We start from the raw sequence: 15,136 nt of genomic DNA on the forward strand, positions 1-15,136 counted from the left end.
AGAACACACACACACTTTTTTAAAATATATATATTCTATGTAATTTTAAATATTATACCCACATGGTAGTTTCGCCTATGCAAATTTCCCATCTAGGTTTTACATTTATAGCTGGTTTCCCAATCATAACCTCCTGTTTAACCAGTACACTGAGTTTAATACATTTTCTGATTTTCTTAGCTGCAGAAATAGGAATATTTTCTTCTCAGGATTGTACCCTGGGATCAAATCAAAGTTTATTTGTCACGTGCGCCAAATACAACAGGTGTAGGTAGACCTTACAGTGAAATGCTTACTTACAGGCTCTAACCAATAGTGTGGAGAAAAAATAGGTGTGTGTGTAAGTAAAGAAATAAAACAACAGTAAAAAGACATTTGAAAAAAGATGAACAAGGCTATATACAGACACCGGTTAATCAGGCTTATTGAGGTAGTATGTACATGTAGATATGGTTAAAGTGACTATGCATATATGATGAACAGAGAGTAGCAGTAGTGTAAAAAGAGGGGTTGGCACACAACTCATAACCGTGTCTGGTCATCCCATGACCACTTCTCTGCTTCAACAGATAAACACAACCCCTTGTCTCTGACCAGGATACTTCTGCTTCAACAAAAATATCCAAATTGGAGATCACCCTGCTTCAACAGGATGTTTACTTATTTAACTAAAGATATCTGTTTTTATTATAAGATTTACTAATGAAAGATTCTAGGACTTCTCCTATTCAGAAATATCTCTGCTACAACAAAGTTTATAACTAGTGGTATCTTTTGAAACCACAAAATACGTCATGTGCGCAACCTGTTGCCAGAACAGGATTTTCTGTGATGTTTAAAGTAAAATCAGTCTCACCTGTCCGGAATGGCGTATCCACTCACTGCCGGTCCGAGGCGGGCCCCTTTTTCTGCTCTGTTTCAGCCGGAGTGTGGGCTCCCTTGCGCGCAGTTAACCTCGGTCTCCTCGGGAGCAATCAGCGAGCGGAGTTGGCCATCCCATCCTCGTCGCCAAAATTGTCGTAGCAATTCTACAGGAAGAGAGACTGTAGATTCCTCTTACAACATTTTGAACATTTGCAAAAATGAAGGAATTGACAACTGCCAAGAGCGATTCAGTTGAAGGTTTAACAAACATAGTCAGGTCTCTGCTTTCATAGGAGAGGGAAAAAAAGCACAACCTCTTTTGGCTATGTGGCAGTTTAGCAGATGTGTGGAAACGGGCGGAACATCGTTTTTAAAAGGCGATTGGTTTGTCTGTGCATATTAAGAAGGTTCGACCGTATAACTGCGTTTTTTTGGTCAGTTCACACTGCTCCTTCCTGCAAGGTACCACACAGCTGACTTCCTGCAGATAGTAAACCCACGGGATGACTCGCATGCTGCAGTCACAACTAAACGGATCTTAGCTATACGCCCAGTCTTATGATTAAGTCACGCAAAGACAAGTTTGTATCGGGTTATAAAAAACACAAGTATATAACAAGAGACAATTCTTTAAACGGTAAAACACAGGACTTTCCACGACACGTAATGTAGCTATTGCCTTAGATTCCAGTTACTATATGGTAAGCACCATGGATTAGAAATGATTTTAACAATTTCTAATCCATTATTGAATCATTTCTAATCCCCCCCCCACTGCTGTGGCATTGAGACCTTTTGTTCTGCTTTACCTCGCAGCCTCCTCGTCGGCCGGACTCGTCAGACGACCGCTACGTGATGACGAAGCACGCGACCATCTACCCCTCTGAGGACGAGCTGCAGGCCATCCAGAAGATCGTCTCCATCACAGAGAGAGCCCTCAAACTGGTCTCAGACATCATCATCGACCAGGACAAGACCAAGGAGACTACTGCGGAGGACAAGGATAAGGACAAGGATACAAAGGAGGTTCCCAAGACTCCCCAAGACCGGTGAGGAGAGTGGATGGAAGGATGAGTGGGGGGTTAGATGGATGGGAAGTTGGGGAAACTCACCCCTGAACTTTTGTCTCCTCAGAGCTCTGAAGTGGTGATGAGGGTGGGGGTGCTGCTCTGTTTGTCTGTTTTCTAACGTTAGATACCTAATGAACGCCTCCCTCCTGTAGAGCTCTGAAGGGGGTGATGAGGGTGGGGGTGCTGGCTAAAGGACTGCTGCTCTGTGGAGACAACAATGTCAACCTGGTCCTGCTTTGCTCAGAGAAACCCACCAAGAACATGCTAAGCCGCATAGTGGAGCATCTTCCCAAGCAGCTGACGGTACACACACACACACACACACCCTAACGATACACACACACACACACACACACACACACACACACACACACACACACCCTAACGATATACACCAACGATACCCGCACACTTACCTCTCGCTCTCGCTCTCTCTCTCGCTCTTCTTCCCTCCCCTCCAGGTGGTGACCCCAGAGAAGTACGAGGTGAAGGGTTCCATCGAGGATTGTTCCATCGTCCTGACGTCTGGAGCCGACCCCAAAATGACAGTCACCATCACCCTGACCTCCCCCAGCATCCGAGAGGAGGAGGAGACCACACCTCCGCCGCGGGACGGAGGTTGGAAAGACATCGCCCCCTCTCCTTTCTCTCTCTCTCTCTCTGCCACCTAGCTATGGGTGCATTAGTTTGTTCAGGGTGGACTTATTTCAATGGTCCTGTTTCGCCCAGTACCTGAATGAATGCACCGTGTAAGATCCATTTTTATCTGAGGAGATCTACCCTGGTGGCACTTTTTTTTTTTTTTTTTTAAAGAGGACATTCCTAGATTTTGTTCTGAGAGAAGTCTAGCTGTATGTCTCGGGCACTAAGTTCAGATTTGACCTGTTGAGTCTTGCTCACAAGTTTTTTTGTCATTTTTATAGACGCTAGTTATCATTTCAACTTCAACCAATGACGCGCTTGAGCTCTGTCATGACATGAGAAGCTAGATTGGTCATCATAAAACAGTGCTCTTACTTGGTGTGCTTTCAAAAGGCCTTTAGGATAGGAATTCTAGGTCCAATAGTCAGTGATTTTTAAACTTTGGGATTAGAGAAGTACTGAATAGTCAATATTCTGTAGTTTTAATTCACGGAATATCATAAACCGTGTATAAAGGGAAGTAAAGTTTTGGGGGATCCATTCAAATTGTCCAAGAGACCTGTTTTGAAGGCAGAGAAACCATCTTTTAATTTTTGTATCTTAAAACCAACCTGAATGATATACCAAAGGTTCATCATTGAAAAACATTTGTAGAAACTTGACTTTCTAGTCATGGTTAGAGCTCAGCAGTCTTGGTGAAGTCTTGGCGGTTCCTCGTGCCACCAGTGTAGCTCTTACTCTATCTGGAACTCTCCTTCAGTGTGTCTTGTAAAGCTGTCCCCTTACAAACAAAGCATGGACAGTGTTTGCATTTTCAGACTAGTTTTTTAGTTCCCAGGTAAGATTTAATTTTTGTTTCCTGTGTTCCAGGGGGGTTTGTTTCACCGTCACACCACTACGATAAACCCTCCCACACCGGGTCAATCGTTAGCTCCCTTAGTTCAGAAATACATACACCAGAGGAACGTTATTCTCTAGAGATATTACAAATAAATGAAAGACCCATTTGAGAAGGGAAGCAGCGAGGCACCGAATCCTGACTTATGAAACGTGCACCAAACTCAGAGCTCTGCACAAATCGTGCATTAGATTGATGTCACTGGGGGAGATTTTTTTTAGCGGAAGTTTGAGTTGAGTGAGCGTTTGTCAGGTTAGGATTTGGCCAAATGAAAAGAGCAGAAAGACCAGGGTTACAGAAGACTGTTACAGAACACACACACAGACGGTTCTAGAACACTGGCAAGCGGTTCTAGAACACTGGCGAGCAGTTCTAGAACAGACTGTTCTAGAACACAGACAAGAAATGGGTTCACACATCCCCACAGGAAACAAATCTTATGTTGGTCTGGTCGCGAGGAGGTGATCTGTTCTTACATGCTCCCTGAGTGAACTGGTGTCCCCCTCCACACAGAAGCCTATGCACAGACAGATCTGTCCTTTTTATTGTAGCTAATCATGCTGTTAACAAACCAAAAAAAAGATGTGATCAAAAGGGCTTTAAAGTCATATGATCCATTCTCTGCATTCGTTGACAATGGAGGGGTGGGAGTGAGTGTTGCTAAGCTCCAGTATCTATCTAGCATGCCTCTTAGTTATGGTTTGTTGTGCCAATATTTTTTTTTATCATCTTATTCCAGACGTGTGCACTTGCACACTCTGTCAATGGATTTGAAAGCATAGGATTGGTGTTGCCCAGAGAGGGTATCCATCTACCATTTGTTAAATCCAGTTTCAGAAAGTGGGCAAGTACACACTTCAGCATAAAGGTGCAAAATGGGGACGCTGTGTGGCCAGCCTGCAGTAGACTTCAGTAGGCCAGGGATGAAGGCTTTGGCAGACTGTGGTTGGACCCGAGTACAGCAGAGCAGTATACAGTTAGTGTGATTGATCTGTTTTGTTGGTTTCATGCCCAACCTACTGACTTTAATCCAGCCAGTTATGCATGCAACGATGTCCGATCTAACCCTTCTTTTTTGCTGCTGGGAGCTTCCATGTTTGTAGTTTTTCTGCTGCAACATAATTTGTAGTTTTCTGTCCAGTCCAGTCCAAAGCCCTCTGTTCTTTTTTAAAATTATTTTATCTTTAAAACAATACATCTCCAGTATGTGGGAGGGTTCAAACCTCAGCCCCCCCCAAACCTCAGCCCCCCAGCCAACCAGTTCCTCTGGAAGGATTTTTGACCAAGGTTTCCCCCCTTCCCCCTCACCACCCAAACACTTTGCCACACCTATCATTGTCATGCCACTTTTTGTTGTTGAAATCAGCTCAGTTCACACTCCTGTTCTGACAGGACCTCTCTCCTTTGTTTCTTTTATCAGTTACCATGGCCCAGACTAATGCGCCGGGGCCCAGACTAATGCGCCGGGGTCCAGGCTAATGCGCCGGGGTCCAGGCTAATGCGCCGGGGTCCAGGCTAATGCGCCGGGGTCCAGGCTAATGCGCCGGGGCCCAGGCTAATGCGCCGGGGTCCAGGCTAATGCGCCGGGGTCCAGGCTAATGCGCCGGGGCCCAGACTAATGACCCATTGGAATCCCCCTAGAGTATCCGCCCAGTATCATCTCAGAAGATTAAGACTGAAAGTGACAAATGATTGGCGTAACGTTGCTTACTTGAACAAGCTAACATTATATATCAGCTTTTGAGATTTAAACTTCTCTGTTAAGGCTTACATTTCAGCACATGATATCAATAGGCCTACAATACAGTTCAGTTATTTGACTATATGATCAAGTGAATAACTGTTGGTATCAGCCGACAGTAGCTAGACAATGATCAGGCTGTTGACATTCTGGTTGTTTCCATCACTCATCCTGCTTCTATTCTCTCAAGGTTTGGTTTAGCATTTTACGCCAGTCCCGTAATTCACATTCGCTTTACCCAACACCTCACACCAACGTAAACCTAACGTTACATACATCACACTACATCTCCAAACCCTTGGTAATTTCAATGAGGTTAGGTTGCGCATTGGTTTATTTGGCAGCAACACCAATCGGATTAGACTTTTATCTAGTTAACTTCCTGGTTCCTTACTGAAACACTATCTTGGTATGTGTGGCAATGTGTTTTGTATCTTCTTGTTAATGAGTCTTGCTCTACCTGGTCAAACACCCGTTCCTCCTCCTCCTCAACACCTCAACCGACCGCCATTTTGACAATTCGACTCATCCGTTTTTAGATGTAACCTGGGGCTTGGTGCGAGACCCAGCGGACGTCTTGGACAGGCAAAAATGCCTTGCCGCTCTAGCGGCTCTGCGGCACGCTAAGTGGTTCCAGGTTCGGACACATCCTTTTTACTTTCTTATTGTAGCCTTATGAGATGCATCATTTTTTATTCCTTTGTTTGAATTTTGTTTTAATGAAGGAATTGAATAATGAATTTAACACTCCTCCCCCCCCCAAAAAAAAACACAGTAATACCTGATAACAGTTTAATTATTGTTTGAAAAAGAGAAATTCAATGATGCCACACAAGTAATGATAAAAAAATAAATAAATGTAACCAGATTGAATATTCAATCTTTATTTATGATATTTATTGTTGAACTTTAGCATGGTAATGATTTTTATAATTTTCCAAAAAAGAACTGGCATCCTTGTATTATTTTATTTCCCCCCCCGTCCATACCAGACTATATTGTCAGTGTTAAAACATGATTCCATAAGGCTGCAGAGATATCTTTGCATAAGATCTGATAAGAGCTTCCATGTTGAGCATTAGTATCTTGTGATTTTGTATTTATTTTAATAGAAGAATAGGGATTGAGAGAAACGGGGACATCTGATTTTTTTTAGTTTCGCTGTGTTGCTGCAATGGCAGAAAAAGCTAACTCACAGGCAAAACAGATTCCCTCCCCTCTCACAGTCCCTAACCTTGATCTTCTTTACAAACACAAACTGACTCTTCTGTCAAACACTTGATCAACCTGAGAAGTCAGGGTTTATAAGATGACAAGGAAATTTAAACCTTTTCTTGTTTCATCTTGCAAACTGTGAGCTCTCTTTCTTTTTTTTTTCTTTTTACTAACGAGGTGAAATACTCCTGGAAATGGCAGCTGATTCCAACCAATTACGGACAATTAATTAATTGAGTCTTCAATCAACCTATCACAAGCTTCCATTGTGTACAGTAGTGTTTGGCCCTCTATGACAGACCCGTTGTAATGTAGTGTACACTATAGTCCATGTTGTCTGTTATCACTAAACTAAACGTGTTATTGCTCCACAAGGCTAGGGCGAACGGACTCCAATCCTGTGTGATTGTTATCCGTATCCTGCGTGACCTCTGTCAGAGGGTCCCCACGTGGTCCGCCTTCCCCAGCTGGGTGAGTTTATCGTCAGGCTAAACGCTCGAGTCGACAACTGTCTCATGAGTGTTTTTTTATATGTTAGAAAAGTATTGTACTTTAAATGGGCCGGTTTATTGGACGCAGATGAAGCCCAGTCCATTGAGAATTGTTTCTAGTCCCGGACGAGGCATAATCTGTGTCTGGGAAACCCGACCATATAGGTAAATTAAAGGGATAGTTGGGGATTTTAGCATTGAAGCCCTTTTTCTACTTCCCCAGAGTTGGATGAACTCGTTGATACCATTTTTTTATGTCTCTTTGTTCAGTTTGAAGGAAGAGTCAAATTGCTAACTAGCGTTAGCGCAATGACTGGAAGTTGTTGGGAACAGCTAGCACGTTCGCTGTTCCTGTAGACTTTGTCTTTGCGCTAACGCCAGTTAGCATTGGCTCGCGAAACTTAATTTCCTCGTTACTGGACGCAGAGACAAACAAAATGGGATCCACCAGTTCATCTGACTCTGGGGAAATGGATTAAAGGGCGTATTTGACAAAATCCTGAACTATCCCTTTAAGTTCATGCAAGTGTCAAACAGCAGATGTGTTAACTTGGGACTAAACACACTGGCTGCAGCTCAGTGGTATAAAGTGTCTTCTTTCCCTGGCGTTGTGAGTAGGTGGCAAGGAAAGATCCAAAATACTTCTTTAGATTCACTCAATGAGGAGTTTAAACATCTCCACCCCCCCCTCTGCTCCTCCACCCCCCCTCTGCTCCTCCACCCCCCCTCTGCTCCTCCACCCCCCCCTCTGCTCCTCCACCCCCCCCTCTGCTCCTCCATCCCCCCCTCTGCTCCTCCATCCCCCCCCTCTGCTCCTCCACCCCCCCCTCTGCTCCTCCATCCACCCCCTCTGCTCCTCCATCCACCCCCTCTGCTCCTCCATCCCCCCCTCTGCTCCTCCATCCACCCCCTCTGCTCCTCCATCCCCCCCTCTGCTCCTCCACCCCCCCCTCTGCTCCTCCACCCCCCCCCTCTGCTCCTCCACCCCCCCCCTCTGCTCCTCCACCCCCCCCCCCTCTGCTCCTCCACCCCCCCCCCCTCTGCTCCTCCACCCCCCCCCCCTCTGCTCCTCCATCCCCCCCTCTGCTCCTCCACCCCCCCCTCTGCTCCTCCACCCCCCCCTCTGCTCCTCCATCCCCCCCCTCTGCTCCTCCATCCCCCCCTCTGCTCCTCCATCCCCCCCTCTGCTCCTCCATCCCCCCCCTCTGCTCCTCCACCCCCCCCCTCTGCTCCTCCATCCCCCCCTCTGCTCCTCCACCCCCCCTCTGCTCCTCCATCCCCCCCTCTGCTCCTCCACCCCCCCCTCTGCTCCTCCACCCCCCCCTCTGCTCCTCCACCCCCCCCTCTGCTCCTCCACCCCCCCTCTGCTCCTCCACCCCCCCCCCCCTGCTCCTCCACCCCCCCCCCTCTGCTCCTCCACCCCCTCTGCTCCTCCACCCCCTCTGCTCCTCCACCCCCCCTCTGCTCCTCCACCCCCCCTCTGCTCCTCCACCCCCCCTCTGCTCCTCCACCCCCCCTCTGCTCCTCCATCCCCCCCTCTGCTCCTCCATCCCCCCCCTCTGCTCCTCCACCCCCCCTCTGCTCCTCCACCCCCATCTCTTTCCCTTGTTCTCCAGGCCATGGAGCTGCTGGTAGAGAAGGCCATTAGCAGTGCCTCTGGCCCCTTGAGCCCAGGCGACGCACTGAGACGAGTCTTTGAATGTATTTCCTCCGGAATCCTGCTCCCCGGTTGGTCTAACCTAATTATAGCAGACTATTTCGCATATCATCATGGGAGACTATTATTTTTTGACGATCGTGACAGACTTTTGCGTAGTTTGGGTGGGGTTAATGGTGTGTTGGCATTAGCAGAGTGCTGATAGGTGTTTGGTTGTCCACTAGGTGGCCCGGGATTGGTCGACCCGTGTGAGAAGAACCCCACTGACACCCTGACAGCCATGGGTGAGCAGCACAGAGAGGACATCACCTCAAGTGCCCAGGTACTGACACATGTATAGAATATACAGGACCAGTCAAATGTTTGGACACACCTACTCATTCCAGGGTTTTTCTTTATTTTTTACTATTTTCTACATTGTAGAATAATAGTGAAGACATCAAAACTATGAAATAACACATATGGAGTCATGTAGTAACCAAAAAAGTGTTGAACAAATCAAAATATATATTTTAGATTCTTCAAAGTAGCCACCCTTTGCCTTGAGGACAGCTTCGCACACTCTTGGCATTCTCTCAACCAGCTTCACCTGGAATGCTTTTCCAACCTGACTTGAAGGAGTTCCCACATATGCTGAGCACTTGTTGGCTGCTTTTCCTTCACTCTGTGGTCCAACTCATCCCAAACCATCTCAATTGGGTTGAGGTCAGGTGATTGTGGAGGCCAGGTCATCTGATGCAGCACTCCATCACTCTCCTTCTTGGTCAAATTGCCCTTACACAGCCTGGAGGTGTGTTGGGGCATTTTCCTGTTGAAAAACAAATTATAGTCCCACTAAGCCCAAACCAGATGGGATGGCGTATCACTGCAGAATGCTGTGCCTTGAATTCTAAATAACTCTAAACAGTGTCACCAGCAAAGCACCATCACACCTCCTCCTCCATGCTTCACGGTGGAAACAACGCATGAGGAATCATCCGTTCACCTACTCTGCGTTTCACAAAGACGCGACGAATGGAACCAGAAATCTCAAATTTGGACTCATCAGATCCAAGGACAGATTTCCACCGGTCTAATGTCCATTGCTCATGTTTCTTGGCCCAAGCATGTCTCTTCTTATTGGTGTCCTTTAGTAGTGGTTTCTTTGCAGCAATTCGACCATGAATTCGACCATGAAGGCCTGATTCACGCAGTCTCCTCTGAACAGTTGTGATTAAGATTTGTCTGTTACTTGAACTCTGAAGCATTTATTTGGGCTGCAATTTCTGAGGCTGGTAACTCTAATGAACTTATTCTCTGCAACAGAGGTAACTCTGGGTCTTCCTTTTTTGTGGCGGTCCTCATGAGAGCTAGTTTCATCATAGCGCTTGATGGTTTTTGCGACTGCACTGGAAGGAACTTTCAAAGTTGTTGAAATTTTCCGTTTTGACTGACCTTTATGTCTTAAAGTAATGATAGACTGTAGTTCCTCTTTGCTTATTTGAGCTGTTATTTTACCAAGTAAGGCTATCTTCTGTATACTACCCCTACCTTGTCACAACACAACTGATTGGCTCAAATGCATTAAGAAGGAAATAAATTCACTTTTTTAACACTTTTTTTGGTTACTATATGATTCCATGATGGTTATTTTATAGTTTTGATGTCTTCACTATTATTCTACAATGTAGAAAATATTAAAAGTAAAGAAAAACCCTTGAATGAATAGGTGTATCCAAACTTGACTGGTAAAGTGTTGGTCCCATGTTTCATGAGCTGAAATAAAAGATCCCAGAAATATTCCATTTCCACAAAAAGCTTATTTCTCTAAAATTTTGTGCACAAATGTGTTTACATCCCAGTTAGTGAGCATTTCTCCTTTGCCAAGATAATCAATCCACCTGACAAGTGTGGCATATCAAGAAGCTGATTTAAACAGAATGGTCATTACACAGGTGCACCTTGTGCTGGGGACAATAAAAGGCCACTCTAAATTGTGCAGTTTTGTCACACAACACAATGCCACAATGTCTCAAGATTTGAGGAAGCGTGCAATTGGCATGCTGACTGCAGGACTGTCCACCAGAGCTGTTGCCAGAAAATGTAACGTTAATTTCTCTACCGTAAGCTGCCTCCAACATCGTTTTTGAGAATTTGGCAGTACGTTCAACTGGCTTCACAACCGCAGACCACGTGTAACGAAGTATTTCTACACAAACTGTCAGAAACCGTCTCAGGGAAGCTCATCTGCGTGCTCGTCGTCCTCACCAGGGTCTTGACCTGACTACAGTTCGGCGTCGTAACCGACTTCAGTGGGAAAATGCTTTAGCACGATGGCCACTGGCACGCTGGAGAAGTCTGCTCTTCACGGATGAATCCCAGTTTCAGCTATACCGGGCAGATGGCGTAGTGTGGGCGAGCGGTTTGCTGATGTCAACGTTGTGAACAGAATGCCCCATGGTGGGGTTATGGTATGGGCATGCATAAGCTACGTACAATAAACACATTTGCATTGTATCAATGGCCATTTGAATGTACAGAGATACTGTGATGAGATCATGAGGCCCATTGTCGTGCCATTCATCCTCCGCCATCACCTCATGTTTCAGCAGCATGATAATGCACGGAACCATGTCGCAAGGATCTGTACACAATTCCTGGAAGCTGAAAATGTCCCAGTTCTTCCATGGCCTGCATACTCACCAGACATGTCACCCATTGAGCATGTTTGGGATGCTCTGGATCGATGTGTACGACAGCGTGTCCCAGTTCTTCCATGGCCTGCATACTCACCAGACATGTCACCCATTGAGCATGTTTGGGATGCTCTGGATCGACGTGTACGACGGCGTGTTCCAGTTCCCGCCAATATCCAGCAACTTCGCACAGCCATTGAAGAGGAGTGGGACAACAGTCCACAGGCCACAATCAACAGCCTGATCAACTCTATGTGAAGGAGACGTGTCGCGCTGGTTTTCTGATCCACATCCTTAACTTTTTTAAAAGGTATCTGTGACCAACAGATGCATATCTGTATTCTCAGTCATAGATCCATAGGACCTAATGAATATATTTAAATTGACTGATTTCCATATATGAACTGTAACTCTGTAAAATCTTTGAAATTGTTGCGTTTTTACATTCATGGTGTACTGAACAAAAATCTAAGGTACTGGCCATATATAAATAGTCAAGTTTAATATATGATTATGGATGTAAGGTATTGGCCACCATACCTACCTACCTTTTTTATGTACATTTCTTAAGGTACATTATAAATATAAGGTGCTGTATGTAGTTAAATATAATAAATAGTAAAGTTTAATATATGATTATGGATGTAAGGTATTGGTTTTATGGTGTACCTTAAGAAATGTACATAAAAAAAAGAAGGTAGTTAGGTATGGTGGTGTGTGTAGTTGACGCTCCCCGTCCGTCTGCTAGAAGGTCTTTTTTTAATAGAATTGTCTTCTATTGACCAACTCTGTCTCTGTCCAGTTTGCTCTGCGGCTGCTAGCGTTCCGTCAGATCCACAAGGTGCTGGGCATGGACCCACTTCCCCAGACGAACCCCCGCTTCAACGTCCGCAACAACCGTAAGCGTCGCCGTGACAACAGCGACGGAACGGACGGATTCGAGGGTGAAGGGAAGAAGGACAAGAAGGATTTCGACAGTAGCTACTAGGACCCATTTCCCCCCCCCCCATCCCCTCTCCACCACCCCCACCCCAATTCATTTAAAGTAGTGTGTGGCCACGTTTCAGGCTGACTACATTGCAGTCACCTGCCGGATCTCACGACGCCTGGATGTGTGTTTTTTTTAAGATGAGAGCTAACCATAATCATATAGCATTCTGATGCTGGATTGCACAGTCAATAACGTGGCGTGCAACCATTGGTTGATGCCTGCACTGCGATGTAGTCTGCCTGGAACGGGCCCTATGTACTTCTGTCACCTACAGGTTGGTTTGTGTAAATGCTCAAGACTAACATCGGACAGGGCCTGGTCCTGTAAGCCATGAGTAAATCGGGGTTGTATTCATTTGGGCACGTAACAGAAAATGTTTAACCATTTTGCAAAAGGGGTTAAAGAAAATTAGCATCTCTATTGTCAGTCCGTTTTTCTTCCGTTTTGGGGTGCCAAATGAATACGACCCAGTCTTGACTGAATAAGCATACTGCAGTACTCAGTTTGTCCACGATGTTCTGTTTTGGTAGCGATTTGATATGACCTGTGGTTGGGACACACAAACTTCTCCTTCCTAGCTGATTCTACTTTTATTTTTTACCCCCCTCTGTTTCTCCAGTAGAAGTTACCACGACAACGGGGCTTTCTTACACCAACCTTCTCCTTTTTTTAGACTTTATTTTGTCCCGTCTTTTTTTTTTGTTAATTTGGGTTACAGACTTTCCAGTTTTGTCGAGTTATGAAAACGTAAACTAGAGTGAGATCTGTTTTTGTTCCAGTTGTTGATAGATCAGGAAGATGACAGTAAATGTTGATAGCTAACATGCATGCTATTTCTAGTTGCATACATTCTGTGTTGGCTGTTTTTAGTAAGTTTAAATACCCATTTATATGAAGCACATAATTCGATCAGTCGTCAGTAATGTTTTATTTTCCTATAAGCTGTAATTTTTGAGTAGGATCTTTCTTTTAAGTGTCATAATGCTTGTTAAAGTAGCGTAAAAGCTATGGTCTTGTCCCATTTTTAAGGCCAGACTGCAATGTGTTCTAGTGTTTAACACAGGCCCCTTAACTGTGGTGTTGTACTACATTTCTGAGGAAAACACTGATTCCTAATTTTGTTGTTTTGAATGTAGCACTCTCTAATATATATATATATATGAAAATATACCTATGATAATCTTGCAATAGATCAAAAAGTGTGTTTTTAGTTTGGAAGAACTCACGGCCGTGTTTTCAGATTTTGTTATTTGTATTATGGCTTTTAATATTTTTGGTTTAACAGATTATAATGGGACATTTATTGGCCCCAAATCTACATACATATAGTTCATTTGAATAATGTATAGAAAATGGAAAAAAATTATTGGAGTAAAAAAAAAGACAAGTGTAACGTTTGTTTGTTTAAACGTAGATCCCTTCTTTTAATGTCTGACTATCAGCCTGTCTCTGTCTGCCGCTCTCTCTCGGTCTGGCTGCCTGCCTGCCTCTCTCTCTCTCTCTCAATTCAAGGGGTTTTATTGGCATGGGAAACATATGTTTACATTGCCAAAGCAAGTGAAATGGATAAACAAAAGTTCTCTCTTGGTCTGTCTGTGTCTGGCTGGCTCTCTCCTCCCTTCTCTGTCGGTCTCTCGTGCTCTGCCTGTCAGTCAGCCTTTCGTGCTCTCTCTGTGCCTGTTTTGTCTCTGTCTGTCTTAGTACCTCCACTTTACCATGGGCAGAATAAAAGACATTTCCTGAATGAAGAACTTCTGGACTAAGTGGGGTTTGTTGTTTTTGTGTCTCAGCTCCCTATTTCCAAGGATATACATATGTAACGGATGTGAAATGGCTAGCTAGTTAGCGGGTACGCGCTAATAGCGTTTCAATCAGTTACGTCACTTGCTCTGAAACCTAGAAGTAGTGTTGCCCCTTGCTCTGCAAGGGCCGCGGCTTTTGTGGAGCGATGGGTAACGACGCTTCGTGGGTGTCAGTTGTTGATGTGTGCAGAGGTTCCCTGGTTCGCGCCCGTGTCGGGGCGAGGGGACGGTACTAAAGTTATACTGTCACACACATCCAATGTGTGACGACACCACCTCAGCACTTTCCACACTTCATGTTCAGCTGTATAAAGTCCCCAAGTGGCTTTATGAAACAACCTGGAACCATAGAGATATTTCCCTCTGTGTGCAGAAGACAGTTTACTGACAGTGTCCCAACAGGATATGATGAGTGAGGTGAGACGGACTTTATCCCTTCACAACAGGAAGACCACACAATGCGATATCCATAGCCTGCTTCCTCTGCTGACAGACCATGAAATCATACTAGAGCACCACTTGCCACATCAAAGAAACAAAATGTTTGTTTTGTTTAAAAAAAAAAAATACAGCCCAAGATAAAGTTAAGTTTCAAAATCAACATGAGAGTATAACCAAGCAAGGACCACTACAGACACACTAGCAATAAGGCGTGTCTTATGTACTTGGCTCAAGCCACAATTCAAGAAGTGGATGGTTCCATTTCCAGGGCCTTTCGATCAAAGATGATCTATTATATTGACAAGATTGCCGAGTGACCGCTCTAACACTAGAGTTCATGTCCGCAATGATTTGAAGGCAAGTGAGATCAGGTGGAACCATTCTAGCCAATGAGAGGGCAGATACGCGCGTGACCGAACATGCACAACTCAGTCGTTTTTCTCAAAGTTGCCTGAATACCAAACGCATCCACTTATTTCAGTACATTTTGTAACAGACTTAAACATTTACGAAACATATATGTGATCAAGTAAGCCTGAGGTAATTCGACCATCTCATAGACCGCCATATAAAACAATTAAAAAGGGTCTTGTCTCACTCACACTGACAGATTTTTGGGATGGATTAAATCCTCTCGCTTCGCCTCTTC

At 44.9% G+C, this 15,136-nt stretch overlaps 1 protein-coding gene across 9 annotated transcripts in view; it reads left to right on the forward strand.

Annotated features, from left to right (window-relative positions):
- Window positions 1-13,995, forward strand: part of LOC139577337 (zinc finger RNA-binding protein-like) — a 52,826-nt gene extending 38,831 nt beyond the window's left edge. For 8 of the 9 annotated variants that reach the window (XM_071404371.1, XM_071404373.1, XM_071404376.1 and 5 more), the window contains 8 exons: window positions 1,681-1,913; window positions 2,087-2,237; window positions 2,396-2,552; window positions 5,755-5,852; window positions 6,806-6,901; window positions 8,538-8,649; window positions 8,803-8,900; window positions 12,056-13,995. In XM_071404371.1, coding sequence (XP_071260472.1) covers window positions 1,681-1,913; window positions 2,087-2,237; window positions 2,396-2,552; window positions 5,755-5,852; window positions 6,806-6,901; window positions 8,538-8,649; window positions 8,803-8,900; window positions 12,056-12,241 — 1,131 coding nt within the window. In that variant the 3' untranslated portion in view covers window positions 12,242-13,995. Of the gene's footprint in view, window positions 1-1,680; window positions 1,914-2,086; window positions 2,238-2,395; window positions 2,553-5,754; window positions 5,853-6,805; window positions 6,902-8,537; window positions 8,650-8,802; window positions 8,901-12,055 lie in introns of those variants that run through there. The other variant, XR_011675259.1, reaches the window with a different exon arrangement.
- The last annotated feature ends 1,141 nt before the right edge of the window (window positions 13,996-15,136 follow it).

Source organism: Salvelinus alpinus, chromosome 5, assembly GCF_045679555.1.
Source record: "Salvelinus alpinus chromosome 5, SLU_Salpinus.1, whole genome shotgun sequence".
In the NCBI taxonomy this organism is placed as follows: Eukaryota; Metazoa; Chordata; class Actinopteri; order Salmoniformes; family Salmonidae; genus Salvelinus; species Salvelinus alpinus.